The following is a 21,365-nucleotide window of genomic DNA, read 5'->3' as shown; positions in this document are numbered from 1 at the left end:
ACGCCATACCATTCAGAAAAGCAAACTCTTCAGGCTTAACTGAGTTCAAATTAGAAAAGTCAGAAAACCTAATGTTGTTTAATGAATGAAAAGCCTTATTTATTTTCTTAATGCCATTTATACAATGAAATATGAGAACTTGCCTGGTGGTCCACTGGCTAGAACTCCATACTCCCAATGCAGCGAGCCGGGTTCGATCCCTGGTCAGGGAACTAGATCACACATGGCTCAACCGAGAGTTTCCATGCCACAGCTATTAATAAGATCCAGTGCAGCCAAATAAATAATTAAAAAATAAAACAAAGGAATATCTGTATTTACGTAAACATATACCAAAGACTGTGGGAATGTGGGTCTCTGGAACAAGTTCTGGTTCCCAGCACTTCACTGAGCATCAGCTGTCTTAGGAAATCAGGAAGGGTGAAAAGGCTCTTTGTAGGCCTCAGTCCTGCTCCTCAAGTATCTTGCCCCATGAGGAGGTGAGGCGGTGGAGGAGCTTCACCCTCATTCTAGGGCCCCCACCAGAGTAATCGTGACCTCTCTTCAACCCTAATTCATTGTTTGTATATCTGTCTATAATCAATACTGTTGATCCAAAAATCTATACAAAAAGTAAAACAGATGATCTACACATGGGGACTCGGATCTGGGGGTACCTACTGAGGAAACTGAGAAGATAGAACAGCTGAGCTCAGTTCCACAGATCCCCACAGGGTGGGGAGAGGAGGAAACCTGGGTGTCCTTGGGACCGGAGAGGAGCCAGGAGAGGAGGGAATGGGGAGGCTGGGGAGGAGGAGGAGGCCGGGAACACAGGCCCGTGGCAACTTGTAAACACCCAGCATAGTCGGCCTTCGTCTTCCCTTTCTGTCTCCCTGAAGCAGGCCTGGTTAAAAATATCTTTTTCTGTAATTGCTTGAAAAAATTTTATTTTGTTTTGTTAAATTCAACTGAAATGCCATCCAGTTAGAAATTGATGGATTAAAAAACATACTCTTTAAAAGTATATACCTCCTATAATATATATCATTCTCACCCTGTGTGAATGAGTGCGGTCAGCTTTTTCTCTAATAGCTGGCTGAGGTCGACAATGCAGGAGGAATGGCTTTTGTGTAAAAATAAGTACTCGGAGCATTAAGCAGTTCTTGGAAAGGTTTCCTGATGGGTAGGCTTCAGATAGTCAGAAGGCACTGCATTTCTGAGACATCTGGGAAGAAGGCCTCTGGAAGATGGGAGAGACGTCAGAGAAAATGGGAGAATGTCAAAGGCAGTGCTGCTCATTGGCAGGCCTCCCTTTCAGGAAGCAGAGAGAACATTTTCTTCTTTTTTCTCTTCCCTATTACACCACATCACCCCCAATGACCAAGACCCAGTCTGAAGGCTAGTACTATTATTGATGGGTGAGTAGGACACGACTGAGCGGCTGAACTGAACTGAATGTCAGTCAGGGATTAATACGTTTTTGTGTTGACCTAACAATTTAACTACCATTTAGAACATTATTACTAAGGAAACACAGATTCTATAAACTTTCAGAACCTAACCTATTAATAATTTGGGACTTGGTGACATTATTGAAGAGTCTTTGAATCCTAGAATGATAACCAATGTGGAATCAAATACTTTGGATTAAAGTCTTTGCTTTGTTCATGAGTTTGGGGCCAGTTTGTATCCCTGGCCTTTTACCTTTCATCCCTACTTGCCAATCAAAGTGAACTTTTCTTACCCAGAGTACCCTGGCATTTTTTTTTTGAGATTTATGAGAGTTTAGTTAGTTTATAAGATTTATGAACAGTGGTCTTACAGGGTCATTGAAGAGGATCCCAGATCATGCGAGTCCCCAGATTCAGTGTTTTGGGCTCCTCTCTCAGGTCTCCAGGGCCTGGACCTTGTTTCATTGCTGATAGGAGGTGAATCTTGGACCAGGCCCCTGAGATTCCATGTAACAAGACTCTGTTGCCTTTATTTGTGCTGTAAACATACATGATACGGCTTCTGGTGGGGAGAATAGTGAGGAGGATAATCAAAGTTATTATATTGTCTTTGAAAGTTATAAATTCTTCTTTAAACAACATATTTTATTATTAGTCAATATATTTTATCTGGGTCAATGCGGAGATAAAGTCACTTTTTCTGTACACAGGAGTTTGGAGAGCCAGGGAAGGAAGTGAAGGATTAGTGAATATTCCATAAGAAATTGACAATTGAGGACTGACTCTTTCAAAGGGGATTTGGAACAAGGTCATAGATTTTCTAAGGGATTGCTGTATTTCATGCCCCTCCTTTTTTTTTTTTTTTTTTGAGAATTTTCATTCAAGAATAATAAGAAATGTGGTTGTTGTGATTCAGTTTGATCTGTTTTGCCCTAATGACTACAGTTAACTTAAAATACAAAAATAAAACCTTGCTTTTTCCCTTTAGCCAACACGGGATGACCGAGGGTGGATTATTAGTCCCATTGGCCCCAATCCTTGGTGGACTGTGATTGCTGCAGTTATCCCAGCACTGCTCTGCACTATCTTAATATTCATGGACCAGCAGATCACAGCCGTCATCATTAACAGGAAGGAACACAAACTCAAGGTAAGAAAAATTTCTGACCTAGAATAATGGCATAATAATAATGGCAACCTATTACATCTTTAAAAAAATTTAGGGAAAGCCCATTTAGACCAGGAACTGTATTACCTGGGTAAAAGCAGTCATGGAAGGAGCTCATGGAAGGAGTTTCTAGGGGTTTCTGACTCCTTCATTAATGACAGAGATTGGTTTGGAGATGAAACTAGAGTAGAGCATGATTGTGCAATGTGAAGGAAGCTTGGAATCTATTACTCTCCTCTCAGACCTATGGGGGAGGTTGGTGGGCAGAATTCTTGGTGGTCCCAATATGGTCATATGCTCTGGTCCAGGGTTATCTTCCTGAGGTTCAGGTTACGGCTTGGACCACTGTTTCCTGGAGACAACTGTTCTCCCATTGGCGTACATTACTGAGGTTTCCAGACTGAACCTTGAGCCCATGAATCCTAGGAGGTAGGGTTGGTGCCAAAACATTGATTAGTGAGAGGCTTCATGACTTGTCTCTATTCCTTCATTCCCTAGAGTAGGCAACCTCCATATTTGGCAAGGAATGGGGTGTGTTTATAGGAACCTATTTATTGCCAACTCCTGTAAGGTCGACCCTCTAGAATGGTCAAGATATGTCTCTGGCTACTCTGCCGAGAAAGGATGAATCTTTGAATATGTGATACTCAGGGTGAGATCTGGGGACACTTGGATAAAAACTGGATATTGGTATGTGTAGGACACGCTAAGGTTTCTCTTTCTTCTCTGTTCCCTCCAAACCAGGAGGGGCTGCAAGACTTCTGGAATCCCTGGACCCCTTCCTTATCCTTCCTGCTTTGGGCCTGAGACTCTTAGCTCACTGTCCTATGTCCCACTACAGCCAGCCCACTGATGGTGATGGAGACTCTGTTTCCCCACAGAAAGGATGTGGCTACCACCTGGACCTGCTGATGGTGGCCATCATGCTGGGTGTCTGCTCCATCATGGGCCTGCCCTGGTTTGTGGCTGCAACTGTCCTATCCATCACACACGTGAATAGCCTCAAACTGGAATCTGAGTGCTCTGCCCCAGGAGAACAGCCCAAATTCTTGGGCATCCGAGAACAGAGAGTGACAGGCCTTATGATCTTTGTGTTGATGGGCTGCTCAGTCTTCATGACAGCTATATTAAAGGTAAAACCATTCATTCGTTCATTAGGTAAATATTAAGTGCCTCATTTGTGCTGGGAATGCAGTGGTACAATAAACAGATACACATACAAATACCTGCCCTGGGGTATTTATTCTAAGTGGAGCAAGACAGATAAGATGTAGTTAAGGAAGTTAGTTAAGAAAATAAACAGGGTAGTTACAGAATGTAATATGTGATCAAAGGAAATATAGTGTTGTATGGTTCTATAGAGAAGTAAAGGGATGTGTTTTGTTAGTGTGGTCAGAGAAGGCCTCTCTAAGGAAATGGTGTTTAAGATGAGATGGAGCCAGCCCTGCCATGCGTGGTGGGAGAGGACATGGGGGGAAGGGAGAAAAGCAGTCTAGACAAGTCCTGAAGTGGGAAATAATGATACATGTTCTAGGAGCTACCAGGGCCGTGTGGCTCAGGGATGTTAAAGCAAAAGCACTGTGAGATGAGATTGAAGAGCGCAAGGGCAGATCATGTAGGGCTTGTTGACACTGGTAAAGGTAACCTTCAGAGAGTTTTAACAGTAGAGGGACATTATCCATTTAATATTTTTTAAAAAGATCTCTCTGGCTCATATCTAGAGAATAAGTATTTAAGGTTGAGGAAAAATAGAGGTAGAAGACTGTGAGTCTGTTTAATAGACTGAGTCTATTACAGGTGAGAGAGGATGGTGGTTGTATAGGGAAGTTGGTAGTAAGGAATGCATAAAAGGCATGACTTCTGTATATCTTGGAGGAGATCAGGTCTTGCTGGTTGATTGGATATGGAATGGGAAAATGGAAACATCAAAATGACTGCTAGGTTTTTGGCTTGACCATCTGGGTGCAAATTGATGGCATTTAAGGTGGAGAAGGCTGTATGAAGGAGGAAGTGATTTTGTAAGGGATGGGCTGTGATCAGATTTGAGTGAGATGTCTGGTAGGCATCTGAGTGAAGAGGCTGGGTAGGGGTTACTAGACTAAAAATATAAATGTGGGAGTCAGCAGCACATAGGTGGTAGTGAAAGCCAGGGGCATAGATGAGCTCACTCAGGGGGAAGGGTAGCTATAAAAAAGGAGGAGTGGAGAGAAGAGCAGAGTCCATGGAGGTCCAATATTTAGAAGGTGGGTAGAGGAAGAGACAGCAACAGAGACTCAGAGGAGCTGCCAGAGGGGGAGGGGGGGAACCAGGAACATATGATGTCAGGGAATTCAAGCAAGGGGAATGATTGGTTGGAAACTGTCTGGAAAAATGAAGACCAAACCAAGATCATTGGGTTTGGCAACATGGAAGCCTAATGAGACTTGCCAAGAGCAGATTGATTGGAACAATACAGTAGAAGCCTAGTGATGGGGACCTGAAGCGTATATAGGTGGTGAGGAAGTAGAGTGTGGGCAGACAACTCTATCAAGAAGTTTTTTCTATTGAAGTAGAACAGCGAAATGGGCAGTGGCTGGTATGAGACATGGGGTGAAAATAGGATTTTTGGAAAGATAGAAGCTACCTTGAACATGAGGAAAAAAAATTGTTGTGGGTGAAAGGCCTGCCTGTGGGAAAAATAGGATAAAAAAGAAAGTTCAAGCCCCAGCCATTGTGGGGCACTTACTTATCTCCCTTGCCTCCTTCTCCCGCTTTTTAGTGACTCATCAGCCACTTCAGTCTGCAATGCAGATGCTGTTTAAGGGTGCAAATTGGCACAGGTGGGACAGGATTCTGAACCCTCCTCCTGCCTCCTTACCTTCCACTTGATCTTGCCACGTCTTCTCATGCCTCTTCCCCCTTTTACTCTCTGTCCCTGGCACGCCCCCACCTCTGATCTGGGTGCCATCTGGAGGAGCCCAAAGGTGTCTGCTCTTTGGGAGTGTAACCATGAGTCATTGTGGTGGGCATTGCCTGGCCTTCCTAGAACAGTCTCAGGAGGATTCTTTTAGGCAATCATTCAGTAGTTCTTCTAACAAGGTTAGCACCAAATTGAGATGTCTACTCACTCTAGAGCCAGAACAACATAAAATCCAATAGAGATTTTCTAGTTCAAAGAAGAATTATGTTTAGACGTGTTCGTTAGCCCCAGAATAAAAGCAAGTTGAGTGTAGTCTTTGCAGTGACATTTTCCTTGCCTTAATTCCACGGGCCTCATTACCTCGTAAAGCTGCTCTGAAAATTACCTAGATTGGTATAATGTGAGAAGTGTGCGTATGTATTCAAGTGCAATAGAATCATGTTGCCATTTCTCCCTAAATTATTCTTCATCTGACAAGATACCTCCCTACCCCTGCCCTCAAATCTCTGATTAATAAAAAGCAAATGCTTGTAGCCTATATTAAAATACACCAAGTCCCTGAGGAGATGATTATGTGATTACAAAAGATTTAAAAGATTTCAGTTCTGTAAAAGAGATGGGTGAGTGTGTGTGTGTGCGCATATGTGTGTGTGCGTGCCTGCCCAGTTCCCTGGAGGAGGAAGAACCAGATGGGGAGAAGATGTGAGGCCTATGATTTAACCAGGACCGGATTACACTTACATGTAATCATTTCATTTCAGAACAAAATGATTTGTATCATTGTCAGCTTCTGTTTTCGCTTCTGCTTCTTAATCATGTAAAGACAGCAGAAATGAACGCAGCATTTCTGCAGTGATTTTGTGAGTTTGCTTCCTTCTCGGAGGTTTGGCAGTTTATATAATCTTGAGTGTGCTATGATACACATTGAATTTCTGGTCTCTGCCCTTTCATTTTCAGTTTATCCCGATGCCAGTCCTGTATGGAGTCTTCCTCTACATGGGAGTGTCTTCCCTGCAAGGAATTCAGGTACTATGGGGTTCAGCCAGGCAGCGTCTTCGCTCTGTGAGCTCACCTTCCTGACCAAGGAGAGCAGCTTCCCTAGGGAACCACAAGCCAGTTCTTGAGGAACTATTTCCTAGTCTTGCTGCTTAAGCTCTTTTAGACATTCCCTTGGACACTGGGCAAAATGCAGTCATGTTGGCATGAGGGCACAGAGACTCGCAGGGTGGCCTGACTCAGCGCCATGGTTCCAGTCCTTCGTCAGTTTTATTCAGCAGTTATCAGACATGTAGTAAACACCAGGTGTTTTGTCAGATGCTAGTAAACTTAGATCTGAAAGGCTGGTCAGTAGCCAAACGGGCTTCCGCACATGCATGTGTGCATGGCAAGTTGCTTCAGTTGTGTCCTCCTCTTTGCGACCCTGCGGCAGGCTGCTCTGTCCATGGGATTTTCCAGACACGAATACTGGAGTGAGTTGCCATGGATGCCACTAGCTTTGGTCCCAAGCTAAAGTGTGTGTGGGGGGTGTAACTGAGGGTACACTGGTGAAGAGATTGGGAAGTCATGGGAACTGCCCCAGGTAAGCAGGTATTACTTCCTGTCACACATTGTCTTTCCCCATCTATCAACTCATTCCTCTGAGTCCTTTGAATTGAGAAAATCAGGAGCTAGCTCATTTTATCATAGATAAAATGATAATTTAATTGCTTCTTCTATTGGTGGCTGGTTCCTCTTCGTTTTTTTGAAATGTCCAGTAGTCACTTTTATACACTGAGTTCTTTGGGCAGGTTATTTAATCTCTCTGAGTCTCTGTTTTCCTTTTTATAAGGATATTTTCTATATCCAGAATGTTGTGAGGTTTCATTTTATGTTTTTACTTTAAATAATTTGTGAAAAGCTCCAAACTCCTCCAAGAACAAATAGATTTGGGCTTTTAAGCAGAAGAATGCCATTGGCCTATTTTGTTTTCAGTACTCCCCAAGAAAGAGCTCTCTCAGGAGCTACAGTATGGATAGAAGAAAGTTGAACTGAAAATGAGAAGGAAGATTTTAATGTGATGCTGTCCCTTACCAACCTTGGCCAAATGACCTGTTCTCTTTGAGACTCAGTTTCTACTTCTGTCAGGTAGACATGGTATTAGCTACCTTTCAGAGCCTGTGATATAACGACGTGAGCGGGCCCAACAAGCCCCAGAACAACCACCGAAAGATGAGCGCTGACTCCCTTTTCAGTTCTTCGACCGCCTGAAGCTCTTCGGGATGCCTGCGAAGCACCAGCCGGACTTCATTTACCTGCGGCACGTGCCGCTGCGCAAGGTGCACCTGTTCACCCTCATCCAGCTCACCTGCCTCGTCCTGCTCTGGGTCATCAAGGCATCTCCAGCGGCCATTGTCTTTCCTATGATGGTGAGTTGTAAAAGGTATTGTTCTTTATTTTAAAAAATAGTGATAAAATAGGCGTAATAGAAAACCTAGCATCTTCACTATGGTTACCTGTACAATTCAGTGGCGTTAAGTACCTTGTTGTGCAGCCAGCACCACCATCTTTCTCCAGAACCTTCTTCATCTTGCAAAACTTGAAACTCTGTACCTGTGAACCAATAACTCCCCTCAGTCCCTGGTGACCACCATTCTAATTTCTGTCTCTATGAATTTGACTCCTCTCAGGACCTCATGTGAGTGGAATCACAGTATTTGTCCTTTTGTGACTGGCTTGCTTCACTTAGCATACTGTCTTCAAGGTTCGTCCATGTTTTGTCAGGGTGGGTTTTTTGGAGAACATCCATCCTAATGGGTGTGAGTTAGTATCTCATTGTGGTTTTGATTTGGTTTTAATGTCCCCAGTGGTAAGTTATGTTGAACATCTTTTCATGTGTTTATTGGCCATTGGTATATCTTCTTTGGAGAAGTGTCTGTTCAAGTCCTCTGCCCATTTTGAGATCAGGTGGTTTGTTTTTCTGTTGTGGAGTTTTAGGAGTTCTTTCTGTATTCTGGATATTAGTCCTTTATTGATGGTGAGTTCCTGTTTTTTTGGCTGGTCTTCACAGACCAAGCGTTATTTGGGGGACCTTGAGGTATAGAGGCATGTGTGTAGTAGTTTGCCATGCTTTTTTTTCAGGACTATCCATCTGCCTTTCTGCCTGTCTGTATTTCTTTCTGTTTATTAATCTTTCTTTCATGAATCTGATATGGAGAGAGGACTCTTCATGTTTGTGATAATTTGCGTATTATCTGAAAGCAGTATGGTTCCAGTTTAGAATTCATTGCAATCAGAAGTATCTATAGTGATGAAAATGCACTGTTTCAAGTCAGTGGGAGAGAGGAAGAGGTGTCTAGCACTGATAAGTGACTGGGACACCCCTACCTCCTTTCAAACGAAGCAAGGGCTTTGGAAAGGAGACCAGGAAAGCTGAACTGTGTGGTGCAACAGGTGACAATCTGTTTCCTAAAAGCAGGGTGATGATGAAATACATGCCACCTGACCACCTCACTGTTGCATCTTGTCCTCTTGATGCCTTCCTCTCTCTGGCTCACTCTATGTCATGAGAACGCTGAGCATTCAGTGGGCTGTTTGAAAGTTATCCAAAGGATGGGCCTCTGGAGGGAAAAGGCAATGAGGGTAATATCGAGTATTCATTTACATACTTTTGAAGTCTGTCTTACTGGGAGAATATTCAAGGATGAAGAAACTTCGGGGTTCTTTTCCCCTAATCTCCTAGATATATATCTTCCTGATGGGATTCTCAGTTTTGTCAGAGTACATGTAGGGTTCTGCATTGGGGTGCTATGTTCAGGGCTTGAGTGTTTGGTTAAAGAAATAGCAAATTCCCAGCAAATCCTGGAAGGGATACTTTCAATTTTGGATTTATTGTGAAAATAGTTGTTGAAATTAAGGGGAAATGAATACAGTTAGCCAGATTTTCCCCATTTCTGATCCAGTCACTGGATTTAGCTGGTGAACACCAGTCAGTCCAGGCAGGGCATTCTGGGGTATTATTGGTTCTCCTTTGGCTGAAATGGCCCTTATGGGGAGAAAGTGGAGAAGTATTTGAGAACTCTGGTCATTTCTATTGAGTTGATTAGCTGTCATATTTTAGGCAAGTTACCTTCTCTCCCTGGGCCTCAGTTTCCTCATTTATAAAATGAGTGTCAAACCACGTCAGAGGCCAGAGACAGAAACCACTCGAGATCCATGCAGCGGACATAAAGCAGGGCTTTGCAAGTAAATGTACAGGCAGAGGACCAGAGGAAATCCAGATGGCCCTTCAAGGCGCCCTAACCCTGTGGTGGCCCATGCTTGGGTTGGGTATAACTGGCCCCACCAAAACCATCTCCTAGAGAGGCTTGCCACCCCTATCCTGCCCTCTAGCCCTTCCTACTGGTCTCGAGCCAGGAGAAGACAACTCTTAGGGCAATCTGACAATGAGGGTTTCTCTTTTCAGTGAAGAAATTAAATTAGTTCAAGCAGGGAATTAATAAGTTGTAGAGTTGTTATGATGATAGTTAAATAAAATATTGTATATAAAACACTTAGTATCTGGTATAGAGAGCCTCAATAAAAGGCAACTGTGATGATTGAGTTTGATTCTGCCTGACATGTCTTAGTCTGCTGTGAATATAAGACTTGATTTTTTACTCCAGAAGGGAACAAGCCCCTTTAATTCATTTTCTTTATATTTCTTCAGGTTTTGGCCTTGGTCTTTGTCAGGAAAGTCATGGATCTCTGTTTCTCTAAGCGGGAGCTGAGCTGGTTGGATGATCTAATGCCTGAGAGCAAAAAGAAGAAGTTGGATGATGCCAAGAAGAAGGCCAAGGAGGAAGAGGTCATAGTTCTTGCACCAACTGCACACTTTGGGGCAGCCTCAAATTACAGAACATAGGAAGGGCCACATGAAAAGTCAGCATGTCTGGAATCCCAAGGGTTATATTTAGGATTGGGGAAGATTACTCTGAAGACATTCTCAGCTGATGTCTATCCTTCATCTTCAAATTTGATAACCAGTTGTTTTTTCCTCTGTTTGTCTACAGCCTACTTACCAGGTTTACACTTAGAATATGAATGTGAATGTGCTTTTATTATCAGATTGAATAGTTTATGTTTTCCCAAAGGTCTAATTTGATAATTATTCAAAATCTATTATTTTCTGAGAGTGTTTGTTACATACTTAATTGCAGATGGTGTTGTGGTTCATAGAGATAATTTGTATAGGACTTTCTGTCCTTTCTCATTTTCCTGAGCACTTGGCATCTGCCATCCACACAATGGACCTTTAGTCAGTGGCTTATAATATGTGCAAAGAATGGATGTATAGCAAAATGAAAATACCAGTCCAAGAATGAGCCTGAAAGAGTTTCCACATCCAGTTAGTGCCTGAAATAGGCACTCTGAAATTCATTTTAGAGAAATTTTTTCCTAAAATCTTGAATTTTGAAAATCTTGTGTAATTTTTTCGAGCTATAACTGACACATAATATGGTGTAAGTTTAAGGTATACAGTACAATGATCCTATATAAGGATAAGCCAAAAATTCAATCCCTGGGTCAGGAAGATCCTCTGGAGAAGGAAGTGGTAACCCACTCCAGTATTTTTACATGGGAAACCCAATGGACAGAGGAGCCCAGTGGGCTACGGACTATGGGGTTGCAAAGAGTCAGACACAAGTTAGTGACTGAACAACAACAACAAGCCTAAAGTAGGATAGTCCAAAAGTCCGCAGGCTAACCAACACATAGGGTATGTTATTATGGGGGTTTCACACTGGTTGCAGAGGAAAGGAAGACTAGAGTGAGTAATGTCCTCCACATCACCAACATTCCTATAGGGCTTGCCAGTGTGGGAATTAGGAGTGATCTCAGAGATAAAATCTCCAGACTGGAGTCTGGTGGCATCACAGAATGCTAAGGGGTAGGGCTGTGATAGGTGAAGGTGGTCAATGAGATGAGTAAGTTATGGGGTTATAGTATCCAGCCTCGTGACTACAGTTAACAATATTGTTGTTCAGTCGCTAAATCGTTTGCAATGCCATCGACTGTAGCCTGTCGGGCTCCTCTTTCCAGTAATTCGGTAGTTGTATCTAAAGGTCTACTCATATTCAGGTTCTTTTTTTTTAAGTACTGTTCAATAGGTACAGATATTGGATTGCTCTCATTTTATGGTGAGTCAAAACTATGAAAGAACATAGCTACACTCTCTTATAATAAATGTGAGAGAAAATTAGGTAGAAATTATAGGGATTGAAAAATGGGCTGGTGTAGACTACTGGTTTCACTTGATCCAAGATAAAATAATGTCTCTTTTTCTTGCAGGAAGCTGAGAAAATGTTAGAAATCGGGGGAGACAAGTTCCCCTTAGAGAGCAGGAAGTTACTAAGTAGTCCTGGAAATCACAACAGTTTCAGGTAAAGCTCCCAAAACACGGAGGAGTTGACTTCTTTTGGTGGTTCTGTAAACATTCTGGCTTTGTGGTGGGGATTGGGGCATGAATGCAGCTGCTGGTATAAAAAGCTGAACATTCAACCTCTCAGTTGCAACCTATGAAAACACACTTCCTTTTGGTTTCCTGAGGGCCTGCCATGCGTCAGGCACTGTGCCAGTTATGGGAGTCATGGGAGGACCCTGCTTCCAAAGTTCGTGCTCTCCTCAAACCAGTGCTCTTTCTGCCTGTCTCTGCCACCTTCCAAGGGTGAATAGGATACAGGCTATGCTTGTCATCCTAGTGGGTGTGAAGTTCCCGTGCTTAGGCAAATCTTTGGGGGATGGGCAGGGACATCCCCTTCCAGCTTGGCTCATGGCAGCTGCAGTCCCAGAAGCCAAGGGGAAACTGAACTGGGATTCCTCCAATTCCTTACTTCTGCCAGAGATCTTAGCCTTTTGGTCTGTTCCACCTATTTGTGGTCTGCTCACCACAAATCACAGGATGCTAAATCGGTCCGTTTGTGCATTCATTCCTGGCATTTTGTTTCCACTTTGAGAGAGGAATACACAAGCTGAAAGAAGCCCAGAGGTGGAGAGGGAATAGAAAAGGGAGAGAGGGGATCTGGGCCATCTAGATGCTGGATGATTTACTGCCGACTTTTTGAATTGATTGTGGTTTATACTGAGGGAGAAAAGAGGAAAAGCTTTTCTTTGGCCTTTTATTCATTTATTTATGACAACTGAAAGTAATGTATATTTAAGGTATGCAACATTATATGTAATATGTAAATATATATATATATATATACAGTAAAAGAATCACTTTAATCAAATTGACAGCATATTCATCACTTCCTATACTTACCATTTCTTTTTTGTGGGTGGAGAGAACATCTGAGATCTACTTTCTTAGCAAATTTCAAGTATACAATACATTCTTATTACTAACTATAGTCCCCATGCTCTATATTGTCTTCAGAACTTACTCATCTTTTAATGGGAAGTTTGTACCCTTTGATCAATATCTCCCCTTGTCCCCCCACCCCTCAGCCTCTGGTAACCAGCATTCTACTCTGTTACTATGAGTATTTAACTTAAAAAAAAACGACATGACCACAAAGAAATGGAATCGTTGGTCCTTAATAAACTTTCTGTAAGTTGCCATTCAAGGAGCCAGAGACTTAGCGTTCTCTGTGGTGAAGTGGGAGCCATGCTCCTTTTCTAGCAGGTGCTTTCTCCTCTCTTGGCCTTTTAGAAGGAAACGGTCTGGCATGAGGAAAACTTCAGAGTATTGGGGGGATGGGGGTTTCTAGGAGACCAAGGACAGGATTCAAGGTCTGGATTTTCCACTTATGCATGTTTGACCTTGGACGGTCTCTTAACCTCTCTTAACCTGACAAGCTTTGTTTTCTACATGTTCAGAGTGAGGATGTTAATCCTCTCTGATGCTGTAATCGTTAAGATACCACATTGTAATAGACCTTTGTAAACTACAAATGGAAAAGATCTGGCCATGTAAATGAGAAAAGGAACAAAGAGCGCTTAGCCCCATGCCTGGCATGCAGCGAGCACTCAGTCAGTTGTAGCTCCTGGTGCTGCCACTATGGGCATCACAGTGCTGTCACCAGCATCGCCAGAGGGGCCCTTCAGAGGTGAGCAGAAGTGTGCAGGCAGGGCTGGCCCCTTGCCAGCACCCCAGCCCAGCCCTCAGCTCTGACTCACGGGCCACCTTGCCTGTCGAATTCCAACCATCTGGTTCCTAGTGCTGTGAGAGCTATGAGACGAGCCCCCTCAGACTTCATCTTTTCCCTTCCGCTGGGTGGCGGGCATCACAGACTGAGGTATATGTCTTATTTATATATGTCTGACACTGACTGTCCTAAGCATTGATTTCAGATGTGATCCCTCTGAGATTAATATATCTGATGAAATGCCTAAAACCACGGTCTGGAAAGCTCTCAGTATGAATTCCGGAAACACAAAGGAAAAGAGGTAAAGAGAACTATAATTGCTGATTTTTATTTATTTCTGGCTTTTAAAAATAGAAATCGTGTTGAAAGTAAACTGTATTTTAGGTGTAAAATTGAATTTATCTGTTAAATAGCACATCTAGGACTGCCGCTAAGCTCACAGAATTGTTATAAGCTTAAGAGAAGCAAAAATGTTTTCCAACTATTTGAGCAGATATATTGTTTTGAGCTGCCCATTTACACAAGCCCAAAGTTAGGATGGAATTATTTTGGAATGTAAATTTGCTTTATCTGTTTCATTCCCTTTATCCTCCTTCTAGTTCCCATTTCAAAATCGGTAGAGCATCTCTCTGGTGATTGCAGCCATACAAACTGGAAAATCCTTACAATATTGGATAGTGTTGATAATATTGATACAAACTAACCTATTTAACTTGTTCCATAATGAGAATTATTGTCTCATAAAGATTTTGAAATATTAAATTATAACTGTTTTCTTATTTTGAAAACAAAATTCTGAATATTGTTTGTCAGTAGCATAGATCAATCTTAATCTGGTTCATGAAGAAAAGGGAAAGACGAGGCATTTTTGCCCACATTGAGGTAGGCTGTGTACTCAAATTACGTAAATAATTTTGTCCAAACACTAAGTCATCAGATAATTGAAAATGAAATCTTAGGTCTTACTAAAGGCAATTTTTCTAGCTTAAAAAAAAAATCAGTAGGCTAGGTTAGGAGACTTATTAATGTATGTGTAACCTGGCAGACCACTGTTTCTGGCACTTGGTTTATTTAGCCATGAAATGGGGATAATAACCGTCTCATTCATAAGGCTGCTCTGGAAAGTCACAGCCGCTAGTGGGTGGTAGTAGTGGGTTATTTCTTCATCGAATGGGTTAAAATAAATCTGTGCTGAATGTGAGTGAAATATAGAATCTTGTTTCCTTCAGAGGAAAATCCAGGCAGCTGTCGAAAGTATAACGCACATGATTATTTTTAGTTGAGAACTAGTCTACTTGTAAATGAACTTAAAATATAGCCAGATCGAAATTGTGGTGACATCTTCAAAGTATTGTGTTAAAAGCAGGAATGAATCATGTGTTCCCTTTTTGTCTAATTGTAACACTTTTGTTCAGTCTCTTCAACTAAAAGTCTTTGCTGGGCTGGAGGCTGTGGGCCGTGAGGTGCCACAGGGAAGCTGTGGTTACAGAGAAGATGGCGGGGATCTCAAAGAAGAAGCGAGCCCGAGCCTGGCCCTGTCCTTGGTCCTGGCCAAGCCATGCGAGATTCAGTTATTGGTGGCGTGCGTCAGAGGGCATCGCCAGGCGTGAGCATGGAAACAGAAGACCACCTCCTGCTGGTACTTCTCTTCTTCCTTCTCTTTCTCTTCAGAACTGCCACCATTGAAGACCCAGCTTCCCACTTGCCAGACATTTCCTCTTCAGGTGGCTGGCCTGCTGAGCCATCTAAATCCATTCTGCCACTGAGGATTTTCCTCAGTGAGGTCCCTCTTGCTCAAGGACAGGGTGGGGGAGTGGGAGGAGAGCAGAGAGCAAAGGGAAGCCTCTCTGGTTGCATAGTGACTGCAGGCTCCTGGGCAGCCCTGGGCCTTGGTTTGGTTGCCTCCTCTGGGGGATGCTGGTCAGACCCAGAGGCTGCCAGAAGGTCTGCTCCTAGGAGGGTCAGCACCCTGAGCATTGGCAGTGCCAACCACAACAGCCAGAAGATGCCTCTGATCCAGTGCGTCTTCCTCACTCCCTAGCAGCAGCCTGCATAACTCAGCGAGAACCTTGGATGATGAAAGGGCCAAGAGGGACACACACACTGGACTTGCTTAGCTCAGATGGGAAAAGGCTCAGGGGAAAATGAAGAGTGAGGATGAGCAGCTTCGCTTGGTTTCACTGATAGAGTAAGAGAATGAGCTTTGGTGGCTACAGAAGGAATTAGTTTAGACATCAGGAAGGACTTCCTAGCCTGAAGATTTGTCATCCTGTCTGCTGTCTAGATATCTGGCGAAAGTTTGATTATAGATGTTTGTGAGTAGAAAAGAAGATAAGGGGTTTTTTATTGGGCATGTTGAGGAAACATCTGTGTCTTGCTGCTGTCTCTTGAGGACATATTTTGATTCCATTCCTGGAGAGATCCAAGTGCTTACGTAATGTCTCCTTAGCTGCCTTAGTCGCAAACCATCATCAACTCAATGGACCAAACCACTTTCATCATCCTGGATTTTTTTTGTTAACACATGTTTTGACTTTCAGATGTAAAAAGCTACAATGGGGAAATGAACTGTAAGTGGTGAAATTAATTCTGGTATTCAGTTTAAAACTATATTTCTACTTTTTGTCTCTTCTTCTCTGTTGCAGTGAGGGTTTGGGCTCCATTGTGTATAGACTTTCCCTTCCTTTGTGCACAGAATGTGACTAACAAGCATGTTGGTACCCAGGGGGTCTGATCAGTTTCCATCCTGGAGAATATTTGTACAGAGGGACAGCCCTTCACTGTGCTCTCTTTCATTGGTGAAGAGTTGCTACGTAATCTTATTGAAGTTTACATTCCCTTGGACTCCAAAAATATGTTGATGCTATTCTAGTCTTACTCTAGGGACTTTGATATTGAAGGAATCCTGCATTTTCCTATCTCCCTATCTCTTAGAGCCACAATTATTTTTAATACACAGATGATTTTCAAAATATTTGACAACTGGTACAGGATAGATACCAACCACTGAGAAAGGATGCCTGCTGTAAACAAGCAGTATATATGGCCATACCAGTGCCTACTGGCTGAACATCACCCTGCTTTCAAATATTAAAGTGATATCCCTTTGAGTTATGGGTATTGTTCCTGCTTGTCTAATTTCTATTCACAAGGCTGTTTCAGGGACAGCCTCAGCTTCCTTTCCTATGGTGCAGACAGGATCAGGCATGCTTCTTTGAACTCTATGGGCATTAAAATCTTTGAGAGCCAAAGCTTCACATTTTATCACTTTAGGATAAATGTAATCATTGTACCTGTTTACCTACCTGGTTTAGAAAAATCATAAGGCAACCCATCATTGGGAAAAGCTTTCTTGCTGACTTTCCCTCTCCCTCTCTGGCTGCTTCCTTGAACTTGCCTCCTTTCTTCTCTGTTCCCTGAGAACATCCCTCCTCTCTTCCCCCATCTTGCCCCTCCCATCTGTTCCTGCCACCTCTGTATAGGGAAGGTGGTGACTGCATCCTGTTCCCTTGGCCTCAGCGTGGCTACAAGGAATATAGCAGGGAAGTCTCCATCATGCAGCAGAACTGGGTGACAGTGTCGCTGCGAGCATCTGTTTCTGCACACACAGATGTCTCATGATGCCCTGTCCTGTGGGCTTCCTGTCTTTGTTACCCTCCCGGGTTCCTGGCACAGCCTACTTTGGGAGGCTGTGCCAGTCTTTTTGGGCGATTAAATTTTCCTCAAACAACAGCTAGCTCCATTTGTGCTACATCTCAGTGGCAGGAACCACTCCATACTCTTCCTCTCTCATCTTTCCCAAATCCCACCCAGCACTCAACCTCAGTCCTGGCTGCTTCCCAGCTAAGGTCCGTGGCTGGTGACTATGGGTGGCAAAGTCAAGGTGGGACAGTGTTTAGGATAGGAAACTGAGAGTGGTAGTGAGACAGAGGCCTCGTGCGTATATGCGTGTGTCTGTGTGTGCATGTGTGCTTACTGACAAATAAGAGTATATCCAGGAGATTTCGTTGCTGCTACTAAACAGCCTCGTGCATCTAAGTTGTGGGAACATCAAGAGAATATGGTCCTTCCCCCATCTAGGACTTGCCCTCTCTAGCCTGATAGAATTGCCTGAGGGCAAATGCAGATAGCTTAGTCTTAGAAAAAGGTGTTTAAGCTCAATATTAAGGAGAAACTGATCTAGGGGTAGAAAGCAAGGCAGGTAGTTAGGTAATTCCCATGCCCAGGCTTGCTTGGGCCAGAGAAGTAGTCCGCCTCTTCTCTGACGAGGGGAAATTTCAGGAGTAGTTTGAGTGTTGACAGTCAGTGTCCTGATAGGCTGGTATTGTAGAGTAGGAAGGGATGGAGGCCAGGGATTAAGAAAGTGATGGTGAGTGGAATCTTGGTTCTAAGCAGAAAAAGTGGCATCTAGTGGCAACACTAAGTGGGTGGGTTACTTCCTAACTTGTGACTTAGGGAAGGGTTGGTCTAGGGAGAAGGTGAAGGTCAGCAGAAACATGTTGTGAAATTGCCCCAAATATTGCTTACGTAAAATGCAGGCGAATCCTTTGTAGCTCTTGATGATTTCAAACTTCTGATGATGGGACTATCAGGAGAGCTGGTCTTTACTGCACTCAGCTCTTGTCCCCTCTCCTTGTTCATATATTAAATTTGCCTTTGGGGTAGAGAGCTAGAGAACCATTCATTTCCAAAACAAGTTATAAATAGTTGCTCTTTCTATTTGTCTGGGATAGGACTGGCTTTTAAATTAGTCATAGATATTTGATCAAAATCTGGTATGCTAAGTCTTAGGTTTGGTTAACATCTTAGGTTGACATCTGTGACCTTTAAGAGGTCTCTGCTTTGGGGAATCTGATTTTTGGTCATCCAAAAAAGACAGTTCCCTGTTTGACTTTATTTTCTACCTATTCTGTATTCTAGACTTTGCTTCTAATTAAGGAACCAGTAATTCTCCCTGCAGCTTCTCTGATGATTTCAACGTCCATGTTCAGCATGTCCAGGTTTTCCTGATGCATAGGAGAAGGTTTGAGCCAAGAGCTCGTGGCTTTCATTCTAACTATCATTAGACATACTCTCCAGTATGTTCTTTCTACTACTTTGTTAGCTTCTCTAAATGTCTGCTTTTGCAGGAGTTAGCACCTCCTCCGAGGACTTTTAAGCACTCTTTGCTAGTTCGTTATTGCATTTTCCTTAGACTTCTCAGGTTCCCAAGCCACACCCTGGCAGGACAGTCAACATGCATCAGATATTCTCAGCCTTCTTGACTTTCTCTTGGTCGTAGCTGCCAGACCTCCTAAGGTAGAAATTGTTCCTGCCGGTCCTAACTGGCCAAATGAGACATCATATCAGTTCTGCCCCCTTTTGCTGACTTAGCTTTTTCAAGCTCTCTTTCCCCTCCTTTCTGCCTTTTCCTCAGTCTTTCAAGTTCTTCTTGGAGGGAAGGAGTTTTTGGTCAGAGGTCCTAACAACCCCTGCCAGTGGGGGCTGGGAAGAAAGGGGAGGAGGTTGGATAGTTCTGGGGCTGCTCCAAAAGGGAACTTTATGGTTATTTGCCTTATTTAGGATGAGGGACTATGAATTCTCAAGCCCTCAGGCTCATCCATATTTCAGTGTAAATAGAGAAAGACATTCCAAAACCAAATAGAAGGGATTTTTCTACCAAACCTATTCTTTATCATTCTTGGTGCCCCTGGGGTCTTATATTAATTATAGAGAATGGGGTAGTTGACTCAATTCACGTTTCTTTAGTTTCTTTATTGGAAGGAGGCTGACTTTCACAACCAAAGAGGTGTGAAGTAACTCTATCAAAAGGGGAAAGGAGTGTCACATGAATCTTTTCAATAGGAAACATCAGAAAGTGGAGCAATTCAACTACAGGCATAATTCTTTTAGGAGATTCTGTGCTCAAAGGGAATGGAATGGTTTCTGATCCTTCTGAAAAGAAAAGGAATAGCATTTTCTGAAACCCAACTCACTTTCAGCATTGGAGAATATAGAATTTTTCTTCTAGCTGATGGCATTAATATTTCTGAGCAGGAGAGAGAGAGCCCACCCACGGCCCTTTCCCAAGTCCAGCAGGAATCAGCAGAGCTTGGGTTCTCTTAGCAGGTTTGCGGTCGATTTCAACTTGCAGGTTTTTCACACGTGCAATAAACTGAATGTGCAATTACTCCTTTTGCAAAAGAGGCCAAAATCCTCCTCCCCACACCTCTCCTTCATATTCACTCCTCCAAGATGATAAGCCTCCGTCTCGTTTATCTGTGTCTGTCTGTCCGACTGGTTAGATACAGCTGCCCTCCCGAGCACATGGTGTCAGGTGGAGAGCAGAGCGACCTTCCCAAGGAAGGGGACGGCTTGAGGTGCTGGTACATTTCCCTCGTTTTCTATGTTCTTCTTTCTAGTAGGTCTCCTGTAGAGATAGAGATATTTTTGTTTTAGAGATTCCAAAGTATATATTTTTAGTGTAAGAAATGTACCCTCTCCACACTCCATGGTGTAAATAGAGCCAAGAACACGTGTCATTGTGATAATCCCCTAGCGATCTGCGGTAGCAACAGAATCCCTGTCCCTCACCGCCTAGTCTCACGGTCTGTGTCTGTGAACCGAGGGGGTGATGGTGACACCTCTGCCTGCCCAGACCTTCCTGTGCTCAATGGGTGAAAAATAAAGTCTGTGTAACTGTTAATACCTATGGTGTCTTTTGAGCTCGAAACGCGGGATCTGAGCCAAGGTGACCACCTTCCAGACTTGGGAAGAAGAGTTATGAAGATGCGGGGGTGGGCCTGAAGAGGGGCCTATACACTTTCCTGGGTACAGGTCCTGAGGATCCCTGGCTGGAGCCATGGATGAGGCTAGAGTGCCCTTTCTTTGGGGACCACTTAGACTTATTTTTGGGTCAGGGGACAGGATAGCATGAAAAGAAAGCCCACTTTGGAGCTACAACTAGGCTGATGAGACCAATTGCTAATAGTTAAGGACTTGCCACTGTCTAGAAATCCAGATTTTAAAGATCTACAGTTATTCCAGATATTTTTGGTTTTAGGGGGCGTGGGGCTCCATTTCTCTTCCTCTCAAATCCAGTCATTTGAGGGATGGAGGAAAGGGGAAGAAGGAAGGATTGGAGGAAGAGTAAAGAGGTGACTGAGGGGGTAGAAGGCAAGAGTAAGGGGAGAGCCAGTCAGCCAGCCTGTGAAATGTGACTAGAAGGGCATCAGCTGGAAGCCTCCTGGACACCAGCTCTCTGTGGCTTTTCCAGTAAGGAGAACCAAGACAAACGGGTGTGGGACACAGGACAAGCCAGGGTTAAGTCATGGGGTGTATGGGAAGGTTCCTGTGTAGGAACTGAAGCCGGTTTTCACCCATTAAGTTAAACGTGAAAAGTGCTCAAGATGGTACCTGGCACACAACTAACACAGTAAGTAACAAGAAGCCTGGGGGAAGGTGGTTCCTGGCTTGGTTAATGGCATCAGTCACATCAGGGCTCTGGTCAGATTTTCTGCAGTTCTCTTGGTTTTCCCCCTCATAATCACAGGATGGCTCCAGAAGCTCTGGTCATCACAACAGGCAGCATAACTCTTCAGTACAACAGAGGGTGAGGGGGGCTTTCTCCAGCTTCTCTCTCTTTTAAAGGAGAAAACTTCTCCCAGAAGCCCCCTGTTCCCAACATGTCATTGGTCAGAATTGGGTCATATACTCATCTCTAAGATGGGAGAAGGAGATGGGATTATCTTGTTTGGCTTGGACAAATTGTCTTCACTCTCCAG

The 21,365-nt window shown here is 43.4% G+C and overlaps 1 protein-coding gene across 14 annotated transcripts in view; it reads left to right on the top strand.

The window, feature by feature from the left end:
* SLC4A8 (solute carrier family 4 member 8) overlaps positions 1–20,287 on the top strand; it is a 111,245-nt gene extending 90,958 nt beyond the window's left edge. For 11 of the 14 annotated variants that reach the window (XM_015471003.3, XM_059886875.1, XM_059886878.1 and 8 more), the window contains 8 exons: positions 2,419–2,580; positions 3,480–3,731; positions 6,455–6,523; positions 7,729–7,902; positions 10,182–10,319; positions 11,804–11,895; positions 13,808–13,903; positions 15,018–20,287. In XM_015471003.3, the coding sequence (XP_015326489.1) occupies positions 2,419–2,580; positions 3,480–3,731; positions 6,455–6,523; positions 7,729–7,902; positions 10,182–10,319; positions 11,804–11,895; positions 13,808–13,903; positions 15,018–15,030 (996 nt within the window). In that variant the 3' untranslated portion in view covers positions 15,031–20,287. The other 3 variants (XM_059886879.1, XM_059886880.1, XM_024992438.2) reach the window with 3 other exon arrangements.
* The last annotated feature ends 1,078 nt before the right edge of the window (positions 20,288–21,365 follow it).

This window comes from Bos taurus, chromosome 5 (genome assembly GCF_002263795.3).
Source record: "Bos taurus isolate L1 Dominette 01449 registration number 42190680 breed Hereford chromosome 5, ARS-UCD2.0, whole genome shotgun sequence".
In the NCBI taxonomy this organism is placed as follows: Eukaryota; Metazoa; Chordata; class Mammalia; order Artiodactyla; family Bovidae; genus Bos; species Bos taurus.
This window is presented reverse-complemented; position numbering and strand designations above follow the sequence as displayed.